Source organism: Balaenoptera acutorostrata, chromosome 16 (genome assembly GCF_949987535.1).
Source record: "Balaenoptera acutorostrata chromosome 16, mBalAcu1.1, whole genome shotgun sequence".
In the NCBI taxonomy this organism is placed as follows: Eukaryota; Metazoa; Chordata; class Mammalia; order Artiodactyla; family Balaenopteridae; genus Balaenoptera; species Balaenoptera acutorostrata.
The window spans coordinates 62,368,408-62,396,105 of NC_080079.1; the positions used below are offsets into that span (position 1 = coordinate 62,368,408).

At 38.4% G+C, this 27,698-nt stretch overlaps 1 protein-coding gene and 1 pseudogene across 1 annotated transcript in view; both read right to left on the reverse strand.

Annotated features, from left to right (window-relative positions):
* Window positions 1–549: 549 nt before the first annotated feature.
* On the reverse strand, window positions 550–1,883 carry LOC103016081 (mirror-image polydactyly gene 1 protein-like; annotated as a pseudogene).
* A 3,622-nt stretch (window positions 1,884–5,505) lies between these two features.
* Window positions 5,506–27,698, reverse strand: part of MCU (mitochondrial calcium uniporter) — a 231,552-nt gene continuing 209,359 nt past the window's right edge. The window contains exons 5-8 of the mRNA XM_007167696.2: window positions 27,127–27,287; window positions 25,401–25,604; window positions 8,846–8,962; window positions 5,506–7,475 (exon numbers count right to left, since the gene is read on the reverse strand). Coding sequence (XP_007167758.1) covers window positions 7,398–7,475; window positions 8,846–8,962; window positions 25,401–25,604; window positions 27,127–27,287 — 560 coding nt within the window. The 3' untranslated portion in view covers window positions 5,506–7,397. The remainder of the gene's footprint in view (window positions 7,476–8,845; window positions 8,963–25,400; window positions 25,605–27,126; window positions 27,288–27,698) is intronic.

Consider the following 27,698-nt stretch of genomic DNA (forward strand, 5'->3'; position numbering starts at 1 on the left):
CTCTTGGATCACAAACTTTCATTCTCCTACCTTCTTACTAAAACTGCTCTTTACTGTTCCTACTGGAATAAACACTTTGCCTGGATATGGACTTGCTTCCCTGAATGCAATGCTTGTGCAAAAACAGCCATCCATCGACTTATAGAATGCCTTACATATCACCATGAGATTCCACACAGCATTGTTCTGATCAAGGAACTCACTTCATAGCACATGAAGTGTGGCAATGGGCTCATGCTTATGAACACTGATCTTACCAAGTTCCGCATCATCCTGACACAGCTAGCTTGATAAAACAGTGGAATGGATTTTTGAAGACTTGATTATAGTGCCAGATATGTGGCAATACCTGGTGGGGCTAGGACAAGGTTCTCCATGACAGTGTATATGCTCTAAACCAGAATCCAGTATGTGGTACTTTTTCATCTACAGCCAATATTCACGGGTCCAGGAATCAAGGGGTTGAAATGGGAGTGGCTTCATTCATTATTACCCATAGTGATCCAATACTAAGATTTTTGCTTCCCATCTCTGCAAACTGAGATTCTGCTAATCCAGAAGTCTTATTAGTTCCAAAGGGAGAAAAACTTCCTCCTGAGACAAAGCAGCATCCCGTTCTTCAATCACTGCATTCATTTCTTCTGCAGTTATTCTCTTTTTACATTCCTTGGTCTTGTAGATTCTATCCACAATTATAGCTCCATTCTTCTGAGTAGCTATCCCTGTGTCTGCACTGTTTATTCTGTTCAGTAATTCCTGTAATGTCATGTCATTTTCTTCAGGGTTAATATTTTCTAGCAGTTTTAGAGACATTTCCATATGCTTGGCTCGTGCAATTGCTTCATCTCTCTCCTCATTGGCTAACTGCTGTCGAGACATAATAGCTTCATCACGTTCCCTCTGCAAAATACACCTCTTCAACCAGAGCTGCTGTTTTTTCAGCAATTTGAGCTTCTGTTGCTTTTTCTTGGAGTTCCAGTTTAAGCTTTAGTTTTCTCTGTTCTTTATCTTCTTTAGTCAGTTTTTCTTAAAGTTTTTTATTGCTTGCTTTGAGAATGTCCAATTCTTTTAGAAGCAATGCTATTGTCTCCTCTTTAAGTCTGAAGTAACTTGACAAGGAATCATACATTTGTAATGCAAATCATTATTTCTATGTTCCATAATGTTGGATTTTTCTGTGGTGCAGTGAGCTGTCTCATCACCTAGATGAGGACTGATGACTTGAAAATTCCTTGATTTCTGCTCTGGCAGTTCTATGCCCTCATATGTAGCTTCATTAACTAATTCATTGGATTTCTGTTGCATGCTTCCCTTAGAATTCACAGGCAGTTGCTCATCTGGCTGTGTACTTTTATTTCTCCCAGTGGTCTCTTGTTCAAGATAACTATGGGTTATGTCTGGACTAATGCAGCACTGTCCTGGTGTTAAAATATACTGGTTGATTATAAAATAACAGGCAATGAAGGTTTCTTTCACAGCTGGATAGAAGAACAATAACAACCACCAGTTATCTAGGCCCTTTTGACCAGTCGTCCATTTGTACTTCTGTTCTTCTTTGCTCTGGCAAGGTCTCTGGGTTTTGCGCCAAGATTTGAAGCTTTGTACAGCATGGCTCAGCGTGCCTCAAGAAGCACCGCATTCTTTGCCGAAACTTACAAGTGTGAGACCTGAGATGCACGCTGCACCGCCCCAGGAGCCGACTGCGCACTCGCCCAGAGCTTCTCAGGCCCCATGCGTAGGCACCACGTCCACCAACCGACGCTCACTCGGAGCCTCCCTGCCCGCCTGGGGCTCCTCTGCGCGGGGAAGTGCGCTCGCCTGCGAAAATTCCCGCGGGCCACAACGGGAGAGCGAGCCAGCCACCGGTGTCGCGCAGGGCCCATGGGGAGCAGAGGCCTCTCACATTTAATGTTAACTCTTGTTCGTATTTTCCTACTTTTCTAAAGTATGTGCTATTAGAAATTAAAACAAAAATACTCTGGTGACAGTGAACGAATTTAATGCACAGACAGGAGTGGGGGAAATAGATCAGTTAGGAGATAGATTAACCACTCTTCAGGAGAAATCTGAGCTAGGATAACAATTTGAGAGAGCTACCAGCGTATAAATGGTAACTGAAATTGGGGGAGGGGAATGGATGAGATCATTCATGGAAAATGGGGTCCAAGATGGAACCTTGGAGAAGCCTAATATAAAGATGTGGGCAGAGGAAGAGGATGCTGCGAAATAGGCTGAGAAGTAGTCAGAGATTTACAGAGAAGTAGTCATCACAAGAGCTGAGGGCAGTTTCAAGGCAGAAGGATTGCTCAGTGGATGATGCATTTATAAAACATACATAAATGAATATTTATAAAGCGGGTCATTTTATATTCAGTAGGGCTTGTTAAAATTAACCTATACATTTATCCTAAGGAAATAACCACATAGTGCATTTTGGAAGACAAGGAGTTTGGACTTATTTGGGGAGCAACAAACTAAAGGTTGTTGGCAGTGACAAAAATGAACGACAACCCTTAACAGTTTTGGTGAAACTGAGTTCCAAAATCTAAGAAGTTCCACATTTCTGTGAAATCTTTCCAGACAGATTTTAAAAATTCAACCTATTTGTATTTGTTTTTGTAAGCATCTACTGTGTGCTTACCACTACACACTCACAAGCAAGATACAATAGTATGTACATGTGACATGATCTCTATCCTTTCCATTGACCATAGTCACCATACTCACCAATCCTCACTCAGTCTGGTTGTTTGATCATAGAATTTACTGATGAGTTATGACACAGATGCCCTCTCTATGCCTCAGTTTCCTTCTCTTTAAAGCCACGGTTTGATGAAGTCAGTGGTTTGCATCAGAATCACCAGGAGCACTTGTTGAACACAGATTGCTGGTTCCACTCCTAGTTTGATTCAGTAGGGAGTGGAGAATTTGCATTTCTGGAGAGGTAAGTTGCTGTTCCGGGAACCATACTCTGAGAACCCTTTTACTTTCTCCAGCTCTAAAAGTCTATGATCCCTTAGCAAAACTGCATTACCTATGCTCACTAATGGATTTAACACTCTCCGTTATTCACCAGAGCCTAAGAGGATGTTGTGGAATATGTAGTTATCATTTGCCTTAAAAAAAAATTTTTTTTATTGGAATATAGTTGACTTAGAATGTTGTGCTAGTTTCAGGTGTACAGCAAAGTGAATAAGTTATACATATACATAGATCCATTCTTTTTCAGATTCTTTTCCCATGTATGTTATTACAGAATATTGAGTAGAGTTCCCTGTGCTATACAGTAGGTCCTTATTAGTTATCTATTTTATATATAGTAGTGTGTATATGTTAATCCCAAGCTCCTAATTTATCACTTCCCCCCCTGTTTCCCCTCTGGCAACCATAAGTTTGATTTCGGGATGTGAGTCTGTTTCTGTTTTGTAAATAAGTTCATATGTATCACTTTTTTATTAGATTCCACATATAAGTGATATTATATGATATTTGTCTTTCTCTGTCTGACTTACTTCACTTAGGATGATAATCTCTAGGTCCATCCATGTTGCTGCAAATGGCATTATTTCATTCTTTTTTATGGCTGAGTAATATTCCACTGTATGTATGTACCACATCTTCTTTACCCATTCCTCTGTCAATGGACATTTACGTTGCTTCCACATCTTCACTATTGTAAATAGTGCTGCAGTGAACATTGGGGTGCATGTATCTTTTTGAATTATGGTTTTCTCCAGATATATGCCTAGGAGTAGGATTGCTGGATCATATGGTAGTTCTATATTTAGTTTTTAAGGAACCTCCATACTGTTTTGTTCTCCATAATGGTTGTATCAATTTACATTCCCACCAACAGTGTAGGAGGGTTCCCTTTTCTCCACACCTTCTCCAGCATTTATTGTTTGTAGGTTTTTGGATGATGGCCATTCTGACTGGTGTGAGGTGATACCTCATTGTAGTTTTGATATGCATTTCTCTAATAATTAGTGATGTTGAGCATTTTTCATGTGCTTTTTGGCCATCTGTATGTCTTCTTTGGAGAAATGCCTATTTAAATCTGCCCATTTTTTGATAGGATTGTTTGTTTTTTTGACATTGAGCTGCGTGAGCTGTTCGTATATTTTGGAGATTAATCCCTTGTCAGTTGCTTTGCAAATATTTTCTCCCATTCTGTGGGTTGTCTTTTCATTTTGTTTATAGTTTCCTTTGCTGTGCAAAAGCTTTTAAGCTTAATTAGGTCTCATTTATTTTCGTTACTCTAGTAGGTGGATCAAAAAAGATATTGCTGTGATTTATGTCAGAGAGTGTTCTGCCTGTTTTCCTTTAAGAGCTTTATAGTATCCGGCCTTACGTTTAGGTCTTTAATCCATTTTGAGTTTATTTTTGTGTATGGTGTTAAGAAGTGTTCTAATTTCATTCTTTTACATGTAGCTGTCCAGTCTTCCCAGCACCACTTATTGAAGAGACTCTTTTCTCCATTGTATATTCTTGCCTCCTTTGTCATAGACTAGTTGACCATAGGTGCATGAGTGTAGTTATTATTTGTTGAGTGCAAACAATGGCTTAATATTTTCAATCTTATCTTCTTAAACCTTACATATCTTAGGGGTGTTTGTGTTCGGTTGCTGTGAGCTGCCAGGAGGCAGGACCGTAGCTGTGGAGGCTCTTAGTACATCTCACACTGCACTTAATGCAGACATTTAATACATGCTTTTTGATATGACTTTGATAGTCTAGGTGGCATGTGATATTTTCCCATTTGGTGATCATTATAAATTTGATACAAACTCTTAAAATAATGAGTATTTGATCTTAGTTCATCCTTGAACAAGTTTCTGGAGTCCAGGAGACCACACTGGGCAATCTGGTGATCTGATATAATGGAGATATTTCCTGTTAATCAGGAGATAAGGATATTAGTGTCAGTGCTGTCCTTGGCTCTATCACGGTTGCAGAGGTCACTGAACCTCTAGTGGCTCTGGAAAACTAGGAAAATACTGACCATCTTAAGTTCAGGAAGAATTCATGAAATGCCTTTTAAAAATATAGGCTCCAGGAACAAAACTTAATTTCAAAATGGTATTTTAAAAAAATTTTTAATTAATTAATTAATTAATTTTGGCTGTGTTGGGTCTTCGTTTCTGTGCAAGGGCTTTCTCCAGTTGCGGCGAGCGGGGTCCACTCTTCATCGTGGTGCATGGGCCTCTCACTGTCGTGGCCTCTCCCGTTGTGGAGCACAGGCTCCAGACGCACAGGCTCAGTAGTTGTGGCTCACGGGCCTAGCTGCTCCATGGCAATGTGAGATCTTCCCAGACTGGGGCACGAACCCGTGTCCCCTGAATTGGCTGGTGGATTCTTAACCACTGTGCCACCAGGGAAGCCCCCAAAATGGTATTTTTATAAAAATTAATTTTAGAGGTAAAAAATCTTTCCACCTTGAATCAGAATAAGCTTGTTTTTGTTTCTGATCTTGGTTGTTTTGCTTTAAAGAATGAGATGCTATAGTTCAAAAATTGAATAAGTATTTATTGTTCCAGAAGGTACATTGCTTTTTATACATATTTCATAAATGATACAGGATTTTACACATGTTCAATATTTTGCTATTTGTTTAAAGGACTTTTCTCCATGTCCTCCCTCCCCTTGCCTCCCACACACCCTGAAAGGATTTGCTCATTGCACTGTGCTGTTTCTTCTTAAAAACCCTGTGTACAAACAGGATAAATGGTTTAAAAATAATTCATACAACTTAACAGAAATAAATGAGGGAAGGGGGTTGAACGACTGGGGGTGGCGGGTGGGGAAGGAAGTGGGAGGAGAGATGAGAAGTGGAGACATGCATCCTTTCATTCCATCATGCCAGTGGAAGGGGTGGTGGCAGAAGCAGCAGCAGCAATCCTGGCTGGCCTTCAACCTCTGCAAGGCACCTGGAGTCTGGGTTTGTCATTTAAAGTGTTTCTCTTCATACACAATGATCCCAAAGAAGGAAGAAAAAGAGAAAGAAACCCCTTGCCACAATGAAGAGGGATGAATCATGTGAAAGAAAAAAGCCAATCAATCAGCTGTGTGGCAAGCCCCATCATCCTTTCCATCCTGCCCCCACAGTAGTTAAAAACAGGATAGTAGACACAGATTCCTTTGACTCTTCAAGTGTGATGTCATCTGGAAATATGGTAGAAAATATTTTGATAGAGTATAAGATTAACTCCTTTTTCTCTCAATTTAAGATAAGAAAAAATAGGGTGAAGAGGGTAGGCTGAAAGAAGCCATAGAAATGTATTCTTGTACAAAGATAAATTGCACCCTTTGAGATCCACACACTTGATTTACAACTACTGAAGTGGTGGAGGTGGGAGGGCTCACAAACAGTGTGGGAGTGTGTGTCCTTCGAGATTAACAAGGCCTCCAGACAAGGTAGTGCCATCTGGGTGGCCTGGAATGCTGTCACACAAACAGATTAACAGCAGTGAAACTATTCTGGTTCTGAAATGGCTACAGAGCCATGATTTTTAGCCAATTTGTAAACCTTACATCTTCCTGATTTGGTAATACAGCTGAATACTCCGCCTCCGGCTTGAGCTGTGGAGGGAGAGGGGAGTATCAATGGGATAGTTAAATAAAGGAGGGAAATCTGTCCTCCTCTTAAAGATTAATTAGTAAAAAACAAAACAAAACAAAAAAACCTCATGCAGTGTTGCCAATTATTTCTAGACAGTGATCCAGAGAACTGGAATATTGAGACATTTAAGAAGGTATGAAGGGATAATCCAAAGTGTCAATTATCAAAGTCATAAGTTGCTTCCAATTATCATATGGATAAAATTAGTGTACCAACAGGTGTGGGTGGTCAGAAATGGGACACAAACGGGAGAGATTCCTGGTAACTTTGCAGAGACTGGGTCCAATCTAAAATAAATGCTAATGACATGGGCTCAGACTCTGTTTGCCACCCACATATCTCGAGGGTTTGCTTTTCTGGTATATTTACTTACTGCTATGTCAAAAATAAGAAAAGTTAAATTAAAAAAAAATTTAGAGCTGAGTGGGGTGCTGGTGTGTTACTATTTTGCTGACCCTGAAAAGAAGATGCAAGAAACAACACCCCTAGCATCATTTTCTCTCAACTATAATAATAATGCATTATTTTCATCCAGAAACTGAGATTCTTGATTAAGACAATATTCACTAAGCCCTTTGAGCTTATATTCCACAAAGCCTGATGGTCAGATTTTAACATTCCTTTCTTCCCTAAGATCCTTTTGTTTTTGTTTTTTAATTAAAGGTAAAAACCCTCTACCCCGACATGGCTCCCAGCTTCCACCTGCAATGCTTTAATTAAAAAGGCCATAGTTATAAACAGGTGTTCTTTCTGCTGGGATTCAGAGGCTCTCTGCAGATCAATCTTCCTCACCAATCTGTCGGAGGGGCAGATGTACTTGTAGTGGGTCTCTCAGTCTCTTAAGGTCCATTTCTGCCTAAAATAGAAACAAAAGGTGAGAAAACTGGCTAGTCAAGCTTTCAATGATATTACTGTCTCCTGAGAAGAGGAAATTGTCTTCCCTCCATCACTATGAGTCAGAGAAATCATCTCAATCACTCTCAAAGTAAGAGTGCCTCAGAGGCAAAGAATGTTAAAGGCACAGGACAACAAAGCGGACAGAAACAGAAGTCTGTCCTGGCAGTTTCAGCTATCAACAGAGCCTCCAGAAAAGACTGTGCAATCAACAGGGCAGGACTCAGGGGCTCAAGAATGTGGGAGCATCTGATGCACCTTGATGGCATTTCTCCAGAGAGAAGCCCTTTTACAAACTTTTTGCCTGGAGCCAGAATTCAAATTTATGCTCCTCAAGACTTTAGTTATTTGTCTAGTAGTTGTTTAAGTTTTTCACTAATCAGTAATTTTTAAAACAGGGATGTGCAGTCAACTGCAGCACTTTCAAAACTCACACGTGCTTGGGCCTCACCCCTGAGGAGTTGGATTAATAGGTTTAGGGCGGGGCTGAAGCACCTGTATTTTTAATAGCTCCAGAGATGATTCTGACGCATTCCCTCCAGTTGAGAACCACCACACAGAGCAACAGAAGGTAAGAATTCACTTAGGCCAAGGCAGGGAGATGAAGTAAGCCTATTCAAAGCACAACCCCATCACCAAAAAGGGACAGAGAAGGCGGAGAAGGTCCAGAGAAGAGTAATTAAACATTAAAGAGAATGGAAGGGCTTCCAGAGGTTTTAAAAAAATCTCTAAAGTCATGAAAGACTGCAGAGAAAAGGAATGAGGATTTCTTCACCAAAATCAAAGATATCAGAGTGAGGGGGAGGCACGATCAGAAATGTGAAAGAGGTAGCTGTTATGAAAAATAAGATATTAGTCTTTTAAAAAAGCATTTCTGGCTCAATAATCTCTGACCTGCACCTAGCAAACATTTCTAGTAGTCTCTCTCTGACCTGGATTTAATTTGGCTCCATTGCTACCACACATCTTAGGTGAGAGATCTTTGGGTCAATTGCAGAAAGATTAAAAAAAGAGAGAAAAGTAAAAACAGACCTCTCTAAAGAAACAAAATGAAAAATATAAAAATAGGTTTAAAAATTTCAATATGCTAGTGATAAAAGGATAGATAGGACCCATTATCTTTTCACCTGCTTGTGTTATGAAGCTTTCTGGAGCGGTGACCATGCTAAAATAGTCATTTTTATCAATTGAGGAATAATTTACATAGGAAGAAGAGGATTGGACCATTCTTTCAGAGTTTACCCATCTAAGTACTTGATTGTAGATGATGATGATGATGATAATGCCATACAAGATGGGGCTGGGATTTATTTTAATTTTTGTAAAACTTACCTGAGCAATTGCATCTTTGAGTTGATTGTATTTCTCTAGGTCAAAACGTGACTTTTTGGCTCCTTTATGGAAAAATAATAAGTATTGTCTGTCTCTGGCTTCTGGATAAACATATTCCTACAAAAATAAAGAAGAAATTAAATTATACTCCTTAGCACACTATCTTCACAAAATAAGCATTTACTATTGATTAGATTCAGTACACATGAGCACATATAAAGATATACTACTGACATGTGCTATATTACATATTTATTTCTTAAACATTTTTTATTGCAAAACACACACAGAAGAGTACACACACAAAAAATGTACGTCATAAAGAATCATCATCATGTAATAAATGTTAATCATCACCAGAGAAAATAGAATACCACCAGTAACTCACAAGCCCCCTTCCTGCCCCTTTCCAATTACTAACCCCTCCTTCCCCACCAAAGTCATCACTATCTTGACTTTTATGGTAACTGTTTTCCTGCTCTCTTTACAGCTTTCTTACTTAAGCATGCATTCCCCTGAGCTCTACAGCTGAGTTTTACCTGTTTTTTGAATTTTATAAAAATGGAGTCAGATAGTATGCATTGTGTATGGCTACTTTCACTCAGTATCATGTTTGTGATATTCACCTTTTGCATGTAGCTGTAGTCTGTTCATTCCCATTGATATGTTATATTCTATTGTGTGGCTACGTCACAATTTATTTATCTGTTGTACTACTGATAGATTTGTGGGTTGTTTCTAGGTTTTAGCTGTTGTAAATAATGCTGTCAAGATCATCTCTGGACTTATCTTCTGTTGGGTATAAACCTATGGATGGAAATTCTGGACCACAGGGTATGCTTGTGTTCAAATTTAAGGAGTGACATCAAAACGGTTGTACCAGTTATACTCCCATAAGCAGGACATGAGTTGCCATCACTTCACCTCCTTGCCAGTACTTGGTATTGTCAGTTAAAAAACGAGTTAGGCAGAAATACTACCTCAGATTCTGTTCCCTTATAGGTTATTTCAAAATATTGAGTATAGTTCCCTGTGCTATACTATAGGTCCTTGTTGGTTATCTATTTTATATAGTTTGTATATGTTAATCCCAAACTCCTAATTTATATTATTTATTTTACTACCTCATATTGTAAAAACAACTTTACTTGAGATACCATAAAATTTACCCATTTAAAGTATAATAGTCAATGCTTTTTAGCATAGTCACAGAATTGTACAACCATTACTACAATAATTTTTAGAATATTTTCATCATCCCCCAAAGAAACCCCATACCCTTTAACATCACTTCCTATTTCCCTCCATACTTCCAGTTCTAAGTTAACTACTAGCCTATTTTCTGTCTCTATAGATTTGCCTCTTCTGGATATTTCATAAGTGGAATCATAAAAAAGCCTTTTGTGTCTGGCTTCTTTCAAGGCTCATCTATTTGTAGCATGTATCAGTACATTATTTCTTTTTATTGACAAATAATACTCCATTAAAAGGATATGCTACATCAGGGGTCCCCAACCTCCCGGCTGCAGACCGATAGCGGTCCACGGCCTGTTAGGAACTGGACCGCACAGCAGGATGTGAGCAGTGGGCGAGCCAGCGAAGCTTCATCTGCCGCTCCCCATCACTCGCATTACCGCCTGAACCATCCCCCGCCATCCCCTCCCCCGGGGAAAAATCGTCTTCCACGAAATCGGTCCCTGGTGCCAAAAAGGTTGGGGACCACTGTGCTACATTTTATTTATCTATTTGTCAATTGATAGACATTTGGGTTTTTTCCACTTTTTGGCTATTATGAATAATCTTGCTATGAACACTTGTGTACAAATTTTTGTGTGGACACGTTTTTATTTCTCTTGAAGAGATACAGCATTTTCCTGATCACTCATGAAGCTGAGGCCTTTTCACATCCTCTTTTATATTATTGGCCATTTGCATATCCTCTTTTAGAAGTGCCTGTACAAACCTCTTGCCATTTTTTTCCTACTGGATTGTGTGTCTTTTTCTTACTGATTTGTAGGATTTGTTAATATATTATGGATATGGATCCTTTGTTGGATATACATACTGGAAACATCTCCTCCCAGCCCACTCTCCCTCTTCATGGTGCTCTTTAATAAATAGATGTCCTTAATGTTAATATAGCCTAATTTATCATTCCTATTCTTTATGGTTAGCACTTTTCATTCTGCGTAAAAAGTCATTCCCTCTTCCACAGTAATTAAGATATTCTTCTATATTATTATCTGCCAGGAGCTTCATCGTGTTACCTTTTATATTTAGATCAACAATCTGTCTGGAATTAATTTTTGTTTATAGTGTAAGGATGGGGTCATTTCTTTTTTCTATATGGATATTCAATTGTCCTAGCACCATTTATCAAAAAACTCTTTCCCTGCAGCGCCAGTTTTTTAAAATCAAAAGTTCATTTATACTAGGTCTATTTCTACTTCTCTCTTTTATTCCACTGGACTATTTGTCCATCCCTGTGTCACTGTCTTACACTGCAGTACTGTAACTAAAGCTGCAGTCTTCATATCTGATAAAGTAAATCCTCTTACCTAGTTTTTCTTCAAGTGTTTATTGCTTTACTTAGTCCTCTGTATTTCCATATACATTTTAGAATCAGTTTATTAAAATCTCTTCCCCCAACTCCAAATCTGTTGGGATTCTGACTGGGACTGCACTGAATCTAATAGATCAATGTGGATAAAACCGACATTTTTGCACTATTTACTTTTCTAGTCCATGAATATGCTATATCATTACATTTATTAACTCTCCTATAATTTTATGTTTCTCTACATAGAGGTCTTGTACATCTTTTGCATGATTTATTTATTTATTTGGTTATTTATTTTTTGAACATCTTTATTGGAGTGTAGTTGCTTTACAACAGTGTGTTAGTTTCTGCTTTATAACAAAGTGAATCAGCTATACATAAACATATATCCCCATATCTCCTCCCTCTTACGTCTCCCTCCCACCCTCCCTATTCCTCCCCTCTAGGTGGACACAAAGCACTGAGCTGATCTCCTTGTGCTATGCGGCTGCTTCCCACTAGCTATTTTACATTTGGTAGTGTACATATGTCTATGACACTCTCTCACTTCGTCCCAGCTTCCCCTTCCCCGTGTCCTCAAGTCCATTCTCTACATCTGCGTCTTTATTCCTGTCCTGCCACTAAGTTCTTCAGAACCATTTTTTTTTTAGATTCCATATATATGTGTTATCATACAGCATTTTTCTCTTTCTGACTTACTTCACTCTGTATGACAGTCTCTAGGTCCATCCACCTCACTACAAATAACTCAGTTTTGTTTCTTTTCATGGCTGAGTAATAGTCCATTGTATATATGTGCCACATCTTCTTTATCCATTCATCTGTTGATGGACACTTAGGTTACTTCCATGTCCTGGCTATTGTAAATAGAGCTGCAATGAACATTGTGGTACATGACTCTTCTTGAATTGTGGTTTTCTCAGGGTATATGCCCAGTAGTGCGATTGCTGGGTCATATGGTAGTTCTATTTTCAGTTCTTTAAGGAACCTCCATACTGTTCTCCATAGTGGCTGTATCAATTTACATTCCCACCAGCATTTATTGTTTGTAGATTTTTTGATGATGGCCATTCTCACTGGTGTGAGGTGACACCTCATTGTAGTTTTCATTTGCATTTCTCTAATGATTAGCGATGTTGAGCATCCTTTCATGTGTTTGTTGGCAATCTGTATATCTTCTTTGGAGAAATGTCTATTTAGGTCTTCTGCCCATTTTTGGATTGGGTTGTTTGTTTTTTTGATACTGAGCTGCATGAGCTGCTTGTAAATTTTGGAGATTAATCCTTTGTCAGTTGCTTCATTTGCAAATATTTTCTCCCATTCTGAGGGTTGTCTTTTCATCTTGTTAATGGTTTCCTTTGCTGTGCAAAAGCTTTTAAGTTTCATTAGGTCCCATTTGTTTATTTTTGTTTTTATTTCCATTTCTCTAAGAGGGGGGTCAAAAAGGATCTAGCTGTGATGTATGTCATAGAGTGTTCTGCCTATCTTTTCCTCTAAGAGTTTTATAGTGTCTGGCCTTACATTTAGGTCTTTAATCCATTTTGAGTTTATTTTTGTGTATGGTGTTAGGGAGTGTTCTAATTTCATTCTTTTACATGTAGCTGTCCAGTTTTCCCAGCACCACTTACTGAAGAGGCTGTTTTCTCTCCATTGTATATTCTTCCCTCCTTTATCAAAGATAAGGTGACCATATGTGTGTGGGTTTATCTCTGGGCTCTCTATCCTGTTCCATTGATCTATATTTCTGTTTTTGTGCCAGTACCATACTGTCTTGATTACTGTAGCTTTGTAGTATAGTCTGAAGTGAGGGAGCCTGATTCCTCCAGCTCTGTTTTTCTTTCTCAAGATTGCTTTGGCTATTCGGGGTCTTTTGTGTTTCCATACAAATTGTGAAATTTTTTGTTCTAGTTCTGTGAAAAATGCCATTGGTAGTTGGATAGGGATTGCATTGGATGTGTAGATTGCTTTGGGTAGTATAGTCATTTTCACAGCGTTGATTCTTCCAATTCAAGAACATGGTATATCTCTCCATCTGTTTGTATCATCTTTAATTTCTTTCATCAGTGTCTTATAGTTTTCTGCATATAGGTCTTTTGCCTCCTTAGGTAGGTTATTCCTAGGTATTTTATTCTTTTTGTTGCAATGGTAATGGGAGTGTTTCCTTAATTTCTCTTTCAGATTTTTCATCATTCGTGTATAGGAATGCAAGAGATTTCTGTGCATTAATTTTATATCCTGCTACTTTACCAAATTCATTGATTAGCTCTAGTAGTTTTCTGGTAGCAGCTGTAGGATTCTCTATGTATAGTATCATGTCATCTGCAAACAGTGACAGCTTTACTTCTTCTTTTCCAAGTTGTATTCCTTTTATTTCTTTTTCTTCTCTGACTGCTGTGGCTAAAACGTCCAAAGCTATGTTGAATAATAGTGGTGAGAGTGGGCAACCTTGTCTTGTTCCTGATCTTAGTGGAAATGGTTTCAGTTTTTCACCATTGAGAACGATGTTGACTGTGGGTTTGTCACATATGGCCTTTATTATGTTGACATAAGTTCCCTCTATGCCTACGTTCTGGAGACTTTTTATCATAAATGGGTGTTGAATTTTGTCAAAAGCTTCTTCCGCATCTATTGAGATGATCATATGGTTTTTCTCCTTCAGTTTGTTAATATGGTTTATCACATTGATTGATTTGCGTATATTGAAGAATCCTTGCATTCCTGGGATAAACCCACTGGGTCATGGTGTATGATCCTTTTAATGTGCTGTTGGATTCTGTTTGCTAGTATTTTCTTGAGGATTTTTGCATCTATGTTCATCAGTGATATTGGTCTGTAGTTTTCATTTTTTGTATACGTTTGTCTGGTTTTGGTATGAGGTTGATGGTGGCCTTGTAGAGGGAGTTTGGGAGTGTTCCTCCCTCTGCTATATTTTGGAAGAGTTTGAGAAGGATAGGTGTTAGCTCTTTAAATGTTTGATAGAATTCGCCTGTGAAGCCATCTGGTCCTGGGCTTTTGTTTGTTGGAAGATTTTTAATCACAATTTCAATTTCAGTGCTTGTAATTGGTCTGTTTATATTTTCTATTTTTCCTGGTTCAGTCTCGGAAGGTTGTGCATTTCTAAGAATTTGTCCATTTCTTCCAGGGTGTCCATTTTATTGGCATACAGTTGCTTGTAGTAATCTCTCATGATCCTTTGTATTTCTGCAGTGTCAGTTGTTACTTCTCCTTTTTCATTTCTAATTCTATTGATTTGAGTCTTCTCCCTTTTTTTCTTGATGAGTCTGGCTAATGGTTTATCAATTTTGTTTATTTTCTCAAAGAACCAGCTTTTAGTTTTATTGATCTTAGCTTTTGTTTCCTTCATTTCTTTTTCATTTATTTCTGATCTGATCTTTATGGCTTCTTTCCTTCTGCTAACTTTGGGGTCTTTTTGTTCTTCTTTCTCTAATTGCTTTAGGTATAAGGTTAGGTTGTTTATTTGATATGTTTCTTGTTTCTTGAGGTAAGATTGTATTGCTATAAACTTCCCTCTTAGAACTACTTTAGCTGCATCCCATAGGTTTTGGCTCATCGTGTTTTCATTGTCATTTGTTTCTAGGTATTTTTTAATTTCCTCTTTGATTTCTTTAGTGATCTCTTAGTTATTTAGTAGTGTACTGTTTAGCCTCCATGTGTTTGTATTTTTCACAGATTTTTTCCTGTTATTGATATCTAGTCTCATAGCATTTTAGTTGGAAAAAATATTGATATGTTTTCAATTTTCTTAAATTGACAAAGGCTTGATTTGTGACCAAAGGTATGATCTATCCTGGAGAATGTTCCATGAGCACTTGAGAAGAAAGTATATTCTGTTGTTTTTGGATGGAATGTCCTATAAATATCAATTAAGTCCATCTTGTTTAATGTATCATTTAAAGCTTGTGTTTATTTATTTTCATTTTGGATGATCTGTCCATTGGTGAAAGTGCGGTGTTAAAGTCCCCTACTGTGATTGTGTTACTGTTGATTTCCCCTTTTATGGCTGTTAGCATTCGCCTTATGTATTGAGGTGCTCCTATGCTGGATGCATAAATATTTACAATTGTTATATCTTCTTCTTGGATTGATCCCTTGACCATTATGTAGTGTCCTTCTTTGTCCCTGTAATAGTCTTTATTTTAGTCTATTTTGTCTGATATGAGAATTGCTACTTCAGCTTTCTTCTGATTTCCATTTGCATGGAATATCTTTTTCCATCCCCTCACTTTTAGTCTGTATGTGTCCCTAGGTCTGAAGTGGGTCTCTTTAGACAGCATATATATGGGTATTGTTTTTGTATCCATTCAGCCAGTCTATGTCTTTTCGTTGTAGCATTTAATCCATTTACATTTAAGGTAGTTATCGATATGTGTGTTCGTATTACCATTTTCTTAATAGTTTTGGGTTTGTTATTGTAGGTCTTTTCCTTCTCTTGTGTTTCCTGCCTAGAGAAGTTCCTTTAGCATTTGTTGTAAATCTGGTTTGGTGGTGCTGAATTCGCTTAGCTTTTGCTTGTGTGTAAAGGTTTTAATTTCTCTGTCAAATCTGAATGACATCCTTGCTGGGTAGAGTAATCTTGGTTGTAGGTTTTTCCCTTTCATCACTTTAAATATGTCCTGTCACTCCCTTCTGGCTTGCAGAGTTTCTGCTGAAAGATCAGCTGTTTACCTTATGGGGATTCCCTTGTATGTTATTTGTTGTTTTTCCCTTGCTGCTTTTAATATTTTTTCTTTGTATTTAATTTTTGATAGTTTGATTAATATGTGTTTTGGCATGTTTCTCCTTGGATTTATCCTGTATGGGACTCTCTGCGTTTCCTGGACTTGATTGCCTATTTCCTTTCCCATATTAGGGAAGTTTTCAACTATAATCTCTTCAAATATTTTCTCAGTCCCTTTTTTTTTCTCTTCTTCTTCTGGGACCCCTATAGTTCGAATGTTGGTGTGTTTAATGTTGTCTCAGATGTCTCTGAGACTGTCCTCAATTTTTTTCATTCTTTTTTCTGTATTCTGCTCTGTGGTAGTTATTTCCACTATTTTATCTTCCAGATCACTTATCTGTTATTCTGCCTCAGTTATTCTGCTATTGATTCCTTCTAGAGAATTTTAGATTTCATTTATTGTGTTGTTCATCATTGTTTGCTCTTTAGTTCTTCTAGGTCCTTGTTAAATGTTTCTTGTATTTTCTCCATTCTATTTCCAAGATTTTGGATCATCTTTACTATCATTACTCTGAATTCTTTTTCAGGTAGACTGCCTATTTCCTCTTCATTTGTTTGGTCTGGTGGGTTTTTACCTTGCTCCTTCATCTGCTGTGTATTTCTCTGTGTTCTCATTTTGCTTAACTTACTGTGTTTGGGGGTCTCCTTTTTGCAGGCTGCAGGTTCATAGTTCCCGTTGTTTTTGGTGTCTGCCCCCAGTGGCTAAGACTGGTTCAGTGGGCTGTGTAGGCTTCCTGGTGGAGGGGACTGGTGCCTGTGTTCTGGTGGGTGAGGCTAGATCTTGTCTTTCTGGTGGGCAGGACCATGTCTGGTGGTGTGTTTTGGGGTGTCTGTGAACTTATTATGATTTTAGGCAGCCTCTCTGCTAATGGATGGGGTTGTGTTCCTGTCTTGCTAGTTGTTTGGCATAGGGTGCCCAGCACTGTAGCTTGCTGGTCGTTGTGTGGAGCTGGGTCTTCATGTTGAAATGGAGATCTCTGAGAGAGCTTTCGCCATTTGATATTATGTGGGGCCGGGACGTCTCTGGTGGACCAATGTCCTGAACTCGGCTCTCCCACCTCAGAGGCTCAGGCCTGACACCCGGCCGGAGCAGTAAGACCCTGTCAGCCACATGGCTCAGAGGAAAAGGGAGAAAAAGAAAGAAAGAAAGAAAGAAAACTAAACTAAACTAAAATAAAAATAAAATAAAATTAAATTAAAATTAAATTAAAAAGTTATTAAAATAAAAAATATATTATTAAAAATAAAAAAGCAATTAAAAAAAAGAAAGTGAGAAAGAAGAGAGCAACCAAACCTAAAAACAAATCCACCAATGAAAACAAGCACTAAAAACTATACTAAAAAAGAAAACAGGGCTTCCCTGGTGGCACAGTGGTTAAGAATCCGCCTGCCAAGGCAGGGGACACAGGTTCGAGCCCTGGTCCGGGAAGATCCCACATGCCGCGGACCAACTGAGCCTGTGCGCCACAACTACTGAAGCCCGCACGCCTGGAGCCCGTGCTCCGCAACAAGAGAAACCACCGCAATGAGAAGCCCGCGCACCGCAACGAAGAGTAGCCCCCGCCCGCCGCAACTAGAGAAAGCCCGTGTGCAACAAGGAAGACCCAACGCAGCCAAAAATAAATAATAAATAAATTAATTAATTAAAAAAAAAACAAAAAGAAAAAAACAAAAAAAAAACCCACAAAAAAATGGACAGACAGAACCCTAGGACAAATGGTAAAAGCAAAGCTATACAGACAAAATCACACAAAGAAGCATACACACACACACACTCACAAAAGGAGAAAAAGGAAAAAAATATATATATTTTAAAAAAAAAAAAGGAAGAGAGCAAGCAAATCAATAAACAAATCTACCAATGATAATAAGCTCTAAATACTAAACTAAGATAAACATAAAACCAGAAACAAATTAGATGCAGATAGCAAACTCCAAGTCTACAGTTGCTCCCAAAGTCCACTGCCTCAATTTTGGGATGATTTGTTGTCTATTCAAGTATTCCACAGATTCAGGGTACATCAAGTTGATTGTGGAGATTTAATCCTCTGCTCCTGAGGCTGCATGGAGAGATTTCCCTTCTCTTCTTTGTTCGCACAGCTCCTGGGGTTCCGCTTTGGATTTGGCCCCACCTCCATGTAGGTCACCTTAGGGCATCTGTTCCCCGCCCAGATAGGATGGGGTTAAAGTAGCAGCTGATTAGGGGGTTCTGGCTCACTCAGGCCGGGGGAGGGAGGGGTACTGAACGCGGGGCGAGCCTGCGGTGGCAGAGGCCAGCATGACATTGCAACAGCCTGAGGCACGACGTGTGTTCTCCCTGGGAAGTTGTCCCTGGATCACGGGACCCTGGCAGTGGCGGGCTGGCAGTGGCGGGCTGCACAGGCTCCCAGGAGGGGAGGTGTGGATAGTGACCTGTGCTTGCACACAGGCTTCTTGGTGGCTGCAGCAGCCGCCTTAGCATTTCATGCCCATCTCTGGGGTCCGCACTGATAGCCACGACTCGCACCCGTCCCTGGAGCTTGTTTAGGCGGTGCTCTGAATTCCCTCTCCTCGCGCACCCCAAACAATGGTCTCTTGCCTCTTAGGAAGTTCCAGACTTTTTCCCGGACTCCCTCCAGCTAGCTGTGGTGCACTAGCCCCCTTCAGGCTGTGTTCATGCAGCGAACCCCAGTCCTCTCCCTGGGATCTGACCTCCGAAGCCTGAGCCTCAGCTCCCAGACCCCATCCACTCAGGTGGGTGAGCAAAGCCTCTCAGGCTGGTGAGTGCTGGTCATCAGTGATCCTCTGTGTGGGAATCTCTCCGCTTTGCCCTGTGCACCCCTGTTGCTGCGCTCTCCTCCGTGGCTCCGAAGCTTCCCCCCTGCTCACCCGCTGTCTCCGCCAGTGAAGGGGCTTCCCTGTGTGTGGAAACTTTTCCTCCTTCACAGCTCCCTCCCAGAGGTGCAGGCCCCATCCCTACTCTTTTGTCTCTGTTTTTTCTTTTCTCTTTTGCCCTACCCATGTACGTGGGGAGTTTTTTGCCTTTTGGGCGGTCTGAGGTCTTCTGCCAGCATTCAGAAGGTGTTCTGTAGGAGCTGTTTCTCATGTAGATGTATTTTTTTTTTAAATTTATTTATTTATTTATTTATGGCTGTGTTGGGTCTTCGTTTCTGTGCGAGGGCTTTCTCTAGTTGCGGCAAGCGGGGGCCGCTCTTCATCGCGGTGCGCGGGCCTCTCACTATCGCGACCTCTCTTGTTGCGGAGCACAGGCTCCAGACACGCAGGCTCGGTAATTGTGGCTCACGGGCCCAGTTGCTCCGTGGCATGTGGGATCTTCCCAGACCAGGGCTCGAACCCTTGTCGCCTGCATTGGCAGGCGGATTCTCAACCACTGCGCCACCAGGGAAGCCCTGTAGATGTATTTTTGATGTATTTGTGGGGAGGAAGGTGATCTCTACGTCTTACTCCTCCACCTTCTTGAAGCTATCTCTTGCATGATTTATTTTTAAAAGTCATTTTGAGTTTCATCTCTTAAAGTTTCATTTTCTAACTATTTGTGGCTGGCATATAGATATGCAATTCATTTATATATATTGACCTTGTATCTAGTAAACTTATAAAACTCACTTATGAATTCTAACCAATTATCTATATACGTTCTTTAAATTTTTCTATGTATAAAATCTATGGATCATGCCAATTGTTTTTCTTTCTAATATTTTTATCCTCTGTATCTTTTTCTTGCCTTCTGTACTGGCTAGGACTTCTCATTCAAAGTTGAATGCAAGTGGTACTTTTACCCTCTTCCCAGACAATGAAGGAACATTAGAACATTTCAAGTTCACTTGCCCCCTCCAGACGTATATGCTACTGTCGTATGTTTTAGTTTTTTCTGTATTTTAAATTCTATAAGAGTTTATTATAATTATTTTATACATTTAATATTCATTTAGATTCGCTCACAGATTTACCATTTTCATTGCTCTTCATTCCTTCCTGCTTTTTTTTTTTTTACTTTCCACTTGTGATAATCTTCTTTCTGCACAAAGAACACTCTCTAGTATTTCCTTTTGTACAGATCTACTGGTGACAAGTTCTCTATTCGTTTGTCTGGAAGCATCTTTATTTCACCTTTATTTTGGAAGGATATTTTTGCTGAGTATAGAATTCTAAGTTGACAGTTATTTTCTTTCAACACATTGGAGGTACCATTCCATTACCTCTGGCTTTCATTTCTGCTGTTAAGAAGTCAGCTATCTAACAGTGACTCCTTTGAAGGCAAGCCTTTCTTTTTCTTCTTTGGCTACTTTTAAGATTTCTTCTTTGTCTTTGTCTTTTGCAGTTTTACTACTGATGTGTCTAGATGTGGATTTCTTTTCCTTTATATTGGTTGTATTTGATGGAATTCTTAAATCTATAAATTAATGTCTTTCATCATTTTGGAAAATTCTCAGCCACCATCTCTGCAAATTTGTTTCTTCCCATTCTCTCCCTCCTCTCCTTCTGAGATGCTAATAAAATTAAAAATATATTAGGCCTTTTCACTCTATCCTCTGTATCTCTCACCCTCTCCTATATTTTACTTCTTTTTGTCTTTCCATACTTTATTTTGAATGGTCTCTTCTGATTTATTTCCAGGTCACTCTATCTCTCTTATGTCTAATCTGCAGTTAAATCCATCCATTAAATTTTATTTCTAGAATTTTCATTTGTTTTTTTAAAAAATCAAGTTATCTGCCAATATTCTCAACCTTACCTTTTATCTCCCTGAATCTAGTAAGTATAATTATTTTAAAGGCTATGTCTGATAAATCCAGTAACTAGATCTCCTATCTGCATCTGTTTCAAATGTCTATTGTTTCTGTAGGTGTTTTCCTGTGTATCTGCTTATTTTTTATTGTATGCCTAACTTTGTATTTGCAAAATTATTTGTAGTAATAATGTAAGGCTTAGGATAATATTATTATTATTATTATTAGGATAATGTTATCTCCTCCCAGGGATGATTAATGTTTTCTTTGGCCTGGAACCAGTGATATCAGCACTCTGGGATCACCAGCATTCTAGGACTACCTCAATCCAATTTACAAGATTGGGATGATCGAAAGATGAGCTACAGTCTCTGAGAGAGCCTACAACAGGTTCTTCTGTTCTACAGTAGTGGCCTTTAAAATTCCACACCAAAGCAAAAATGTTTCAACCTACTTTAGCAATCCCTGGACATGAATCTCTGTGGCTTGAATAGAGATATTGAATCTTGAATCTTGAATCTTGAATCTCTATCTCTATCTCAATGCTTCCAAGGGAGCATTGTTCTGATTACCTAGGATGCCATACTAGAAACAGAAGTAAATATTTAATTACTGATGATGACAGATAATGAACGAATAGCGGTTGAAGGGACTGTGGAAGCTTTTTAAAAATGGATAGAATCATGGTCTGAATCAAGTAATATTGACCTAAGGGATAACTGTTGGATTAAAAACTTGAAGGAATGCCCTCTAGGTTTCATCTAAGTTGCTATTACTAGGCCACTTACCTATCTTTGCTGAGGATGTAAATGTACACACTAACTCAATTTATTCAGATCTATTCTATGCTTCCTCTTTTGGGCAACAAGCATTTACTAAGCAACTACATTCTAGACTCTCTTCTAGAAATTTGGTAATTTGATAATAAGTGAGAAGAGATACACATAGAGCTTGGTTATGAAGGAAAGGGAGTCAGAGAGGGAGAGTTTGATAACATACGGAACACAAAAAATATACTGGCATAAGATTCTGGAAGGGGGTAATGGGATTAAGAACAGGTGGAAGAGCTAGCCCTGAGCAGGAAAATGCCACCTCTTATTTGAATTTAAGGAAATAGTGTGAAAGTAGGTATGGATACTATTAAACTCACAGGGTTTAGGAATTTGCAAGCTTGTATCTGTTAAGCTCAATTTTCCAGGAGAGGTAGGAGGCAAAGTTAAAGGTGGGATGAGGAGCTTGATGTGAAGTCTTAGAATAACTAATGAGAGGGTTATGGCGGAAGAAAATCTAATTAGAAACACAAGCAGTGGTCCAATCCACACTATTACATGATTTTTCTCTAGCAATGTTCAGTAGCCTGGATATAGGATAAATAGCTAAATTTATCCAAGATTAGGAGTTTATAGAGTATATATGGTGGAAAGACAATGGAGCAGAGATTGAACAGAATGACAATATGGTCTAATTTGGACAGAAAAGGAAGCAACACACGAGGAAGGTGACAGAAAAAAGTTAAGAGAGATGTCAGGAGCCTAAAGGTTTAGGCATACTAAATTATTAGGCATGCTAATTTTTATTCTAAGTAGGTCCTGAATGGCCACTGAAGTAGTTTGCTGGAGTAGAATATAAATGCTGGATGTTGGAATTGAGATGACAAAGGGTAATAAAGGCTAGGTCAGTGTTTCTTAACCTTTATTCATCATTGTTCCCTTAAGTTGCCTTTTTAGATATATTTTCCTTAATTGCCCCTCCTCCCCAAAGAAGTTTTTTTAAAAAAAACATTTAAATATTTATTTATTTATTTTGGCTGTGCCAGGTCTTAGCTGCAGCACGTGGGATCTTTGTTGCGGCATGTGGGCTTTTTAGTTGCAGCGTGCATGTAGGATCTAGTTCCCCCACTAGGGATCGAACACGGGCCCCCTGCATTGGGAGCGTGTAGTCTTACCCACTGGACCACCAGGGAAGTCCCTCAAAGAAGTTTTAACACCACAAATATACTGTGTATCTGTTTATCTGTTGTAATATCTAAGATGTTTTACTCCCCCAGAACCAATTTTCACCCCCTTGAGAGTGACCTCCCCTTTGTAGAAAACGCCTGGGCTAGGGGGCTGAATGGTGGTTCACATGCCTGCTGAAGTAACTTTGCTGAATGGCAATTCTTATTGTCAGGCTCCTTTTTCACATGATAGAAAATGGTACTCAGGTTTCACTGAAATATTAGTCAGTAAAAGTCAATATTTCACTTGATTTTATGATGTCAAGGAACTTATCTTTTGAAAATTCTTTGGAACTTAATATACTTTTGGAATATATTTAGGTTGCTAATAAATGCTCATTGAACAGTTTAAATGCTGTTGAACAGGCATGTTGTTTCATGGGTGTTAATTATGGATACTGATATGGGGAAGAATATTTAACATGAGAAACTCTATTTACATTTTATTTGGTCAATGTTTTCCTATTCACGAAAGACTTAATTGTTTACTACTGCTATTTTACAACTTGTCACCTGGGGGCAGCAAAAACATTTAGGAATCACAGAAGTAGGACAGCATTTAAATAGTAGGACAGATAGGCACTGTATTAGGCATGGTAAGGAAATAAAAATTGAAAAAAACACCTGAACGCCTTGCCTCAAAAGATATCATAGTCTAGTAGAGGGGAAAAGACATTGAACATGAATAATTATAATACAAGATGGCATAGGATAAGTGAAATGAGAGGCACAATGTGCTACAGGAATTCAGAAGAGGGACAGATCAAAGTCGGCTGCAGGGAAGTAGTCAAAGGTTCATGAAAAATAAGCATTTAAGTAAACCTTGAAATATGACAGGTAGCGATCTACAGGGAAAACCTTCCCAGTTAATAGAATGGTATGAAGTAAGGAAGGAAGTGGTGAAAAACTCAGGGCATTTTGGGGGAAATACAGACTACACAGTTGACCCTTGAACAACATGGGTTTGAACTGCACAGGTCCACTTATATGCGGATTTTTTTCAATAGTAAATACTACAGCACTACACGATCTGCAGTTGGGTGAACCCCCAGATGTGGAATCATGGATATGGAAAAACTATGGATACAGGGGAACCATGATATGGAGGGCTGACTTTAAGTTATACATGGATTTTTTTACTTCACAGAGGGTTGACGCCCCTAACCCCTGTTGTTCAAGGGTCAACTGTAATTTGATGTGTTTAAAATACCTAGTACATACACAGAGGAGCTGAGAGACATTTGGAAAGGACAGCAACCAGTTATGAATATTGGGCTAAGGAGTCTGGATTTCAGTCGATAAAAAGAATCCATTAAAGGGGTATATGAAGGACAGTGACAGGGCAGAGGAAGAGGGAAAGAAACATAGACAGACACATACACATATGTAAGCCATGTCCAGAGGTGTGGTTAGATAAGATTGATTTGGCTGTCAGCTCTGTTCAGGTAGAGTGACAAACATGAGCCAGACATGGGATTAGGTGCTAGAGACACTGGGCAAACAATAGCAGGACACGAACAGTTTACTGTCTCTTCTCCACTAGACATATTTGGGAGGCCCAGAAAGGTTAAATAACACCCTTGGGCTTTCATTTTCCCACACAAAAATAGGCCTATGACCATTGGTCTAATGACAACAGAAACAAAATGCCTATGTTCAACAGTGGCCATATAAAAATATAAGAGAAGCAACTCTCAGCTTTCTTCTGATACCTAAGAAAATAGAAAAGGTTTCTCATATCTCTCAGCTATTTCAAATACTTTTTATTCAAGGGAGCCTGGATCTGTGGTTGTATCACATATAGCAATAATAAATAAGTAATAATAAATCCTTCATACTTCCTAAAGTGACCATTATGGATTTCCAAGCTACTAAAAATACAGCACTAACAATAAAAATTAGTTCTAGACACTGATATTTAAAATATGAGCCTTGGTTGATAAAGAATAGAATAGTGATTAGATATCTAATTTTCACCTGTCTTCCATGAAGTAAAAACAACAACAAACACCTATACTCCTAATATATTTAGAAGTAGCCCAGAGTTTAGTTTAACTATTTGATTAGTTATCACCAATTCTCCATTCCAAACATTCAATAAAGACCAAAAGCTTGGGACTACACCATCTGACTGCTAAATTAATCACACAGTACATAAAAAGCCAAGCCAACTGAGCAAGTTATCCTACAGCTGACCACTCTTCTCCTTTGCCTTCTTATTCTATAGCTTACTATAATAATTTTATGAATTTAATGGTTTATATGGCTCTCTTAATAGTCTGTTTGCTCCGTGAGGGCCAAAGCCATGTCATATCTATCTCTCTATCTCTAGCACTTAGACTAGTGCCTGATACATAATTGTCATGCACATGCATGTGCACATATGTGTGTTTGTGTGAGTGATTATGTATAAAGGATAAATGATTACTTCAAGGGAACTGGCCTTAGAAAGAATATGAGAGAAAAGAGAACTACTTTGACAACCAACATTGTACTATCTCATGGAAAGTTACTTGAAGAGGAATTCTTACCTGGCGGGTCATTACAAAATATGCATACATTGCCATGGCACTTCCATAAGTGATGAAGTAGGTAACTGGCTCCATGATGTCCCAGGAATATTCCCACCAGGTAAGCCGGGCCAAAATGCCAAACTGTGTGGCCATGTAGGCAAGTCCACCCCATAGCACCAAAGTGGTCCTCTTCTCAGCTTTTCTGCTAATCTCAATTCGTACCTACAGGGCACACATGACTGGTCAACTGTAAAGCATTTTGACATAGAACCAATCTTAAACTCTTATTTAAACTGTTCAATGTTCACTAAAGAAACGGCTCGTAATCAAGATATAAGTTAGTCTCAATTCTAGGAAATATAGTTTGTCTTCCTAAATAATATCTGTAGTTTTTACTGAGTACTATTTTATAGGAATAACATTTTTGATACACTTGTGTTTCATGTTTCATCCTAGAAGTAGCTGAAAATATGGTGAAATTATGGGAGTGAATAAGCAAGTTTCAGCAGGTCTTTATCCAACCACAAGATTGCTTTCTTTGAAAGAGAGAAATAAAAACATGCCAATGTTCTCTCACTGCAGCGTACAAGATTTAATCTATCATTAGTTTTTTACTCAAAAGGTCTACTAGGGGCAAAACAGCACAGTGGGTCAGAGCATGGACTCTGGATTCAGAACGGCTGAGTTCAGGCCCTGATCTGCTCATTACCATAACTTCATTAATGAGTTGTTCTGAGGATTAAATAAGAGAATACAAGTAAAATACTTAGGACAATTCCTAGCACATAGTAAATATTCAATAAGGGATGATAATTATTTTGCTATAGTTGGTACATTAAAAAATGCTTTACATTTTGAAAATACCAGATTTAAATTTCATCCCCCTTCACAACAGTTCCTCAAATTTAATTTATCCAACATTTCTAATGGTCTTAAATTTAATGAAAACAACCTTGAGATATGTGTTCCTTACTTTTAAAGAAATCAGAAAAAGCACAGTATTAAGAGTATTTGTTCCCTTCTTTAATCTCTAATATAGTCTGGTTTCTTAAAATGGAAATACTTGTATTTTTATTTAAAAAAAAGGATGACACATGTTCATTGTAAAACACTTAGGAAAGCGTAAAGAAGAAAAATCATTCATAATCCTACTATTCTATTAGCATTTGGGAATATGTTCCTTCTAATTTTTTTCTTTGTATATATGTGTATGTGTGTGTGTGTGTGTGTGTGTGTGTGTGTGTGTTGTGTATGGCTATATGCATAATACACTTAAAAACTGGATCATAGTATGCACTAATATACACATTGTTTTGTAATTTACTTTTCATAAAATATCATGAAGTGTTTTCTATAGAATATTAGATCTACACGATTGTTTTTAACAGTTGCATAATATTCCATATAATATTAATTCTTAAGTTGGCTAAAATGATTATCCACCTCACTTAGAACCCTTCTTGATCAGCAATTATTCCAATCTTTGTTGTAAAAGTAGTAAGTCTGGTTAAGGGCAGTATATTTAGATCTCAAAGCTCTATGTCCATTATCAAGGCTCCAAACTATTCCTTTTAAGTCCTTTCTTAGCTTTAATCAGAAGCTTTGTATGATTCAGTTCCCAAAACTAGTGGACTAGTTTGATTGACACAATGCAATCACACAAAACTCGGAGGGAAAAAAAGCAAACATATACGCTCTGGAAAAAATACTGGTGAAAAGAAAAGTGTGAAATTTGAATCTGCACCTTTTCCAGGGGCGCCAGTTGTTCTTTGAGATCTTCTAATCTTTCGATAAGCTCCCTTTCCTTGTTTAACTGGTGCTGCTCGATGCACAAAGTAGTGTATAACTGCTGGACCAGTGTCTTTACATCATTCAGTGTTGCTGCGTTTTCATAGCTTAAGAGGTCTGAAAGAAAAATATTACATTTTAAAAAAAATGTATGCCTTAAATGAAGAGTTGCTATTCCTAGGGCTATTAATGATAAGAACAAGGCAGATTCATCCACTATAGGGGTCCCACCTTCAATGTTAAACTGAAGGAAAGGGATAGTTCCTTTTTAAAAAGCAAGAGTCTATAAGTCCTAGAAAGTAAGCTCATATTTGGGCAACTTGAAAATTTTGAAGCCAACATCCACCATTATATTCTTGGAAGTATAAGTGCTACAAATGAGGCTACAAGTAATAATAATCTTCATTAGATAAAGACAAAAAATTTAAAGTAATATGTCAAAAACTAGTAGAGAGGTTTAGAATTAATCTGATTATCATGCTTATTAAAATTCTGATCTATAATTTATCTGTGGTCTTGCCATTTTAA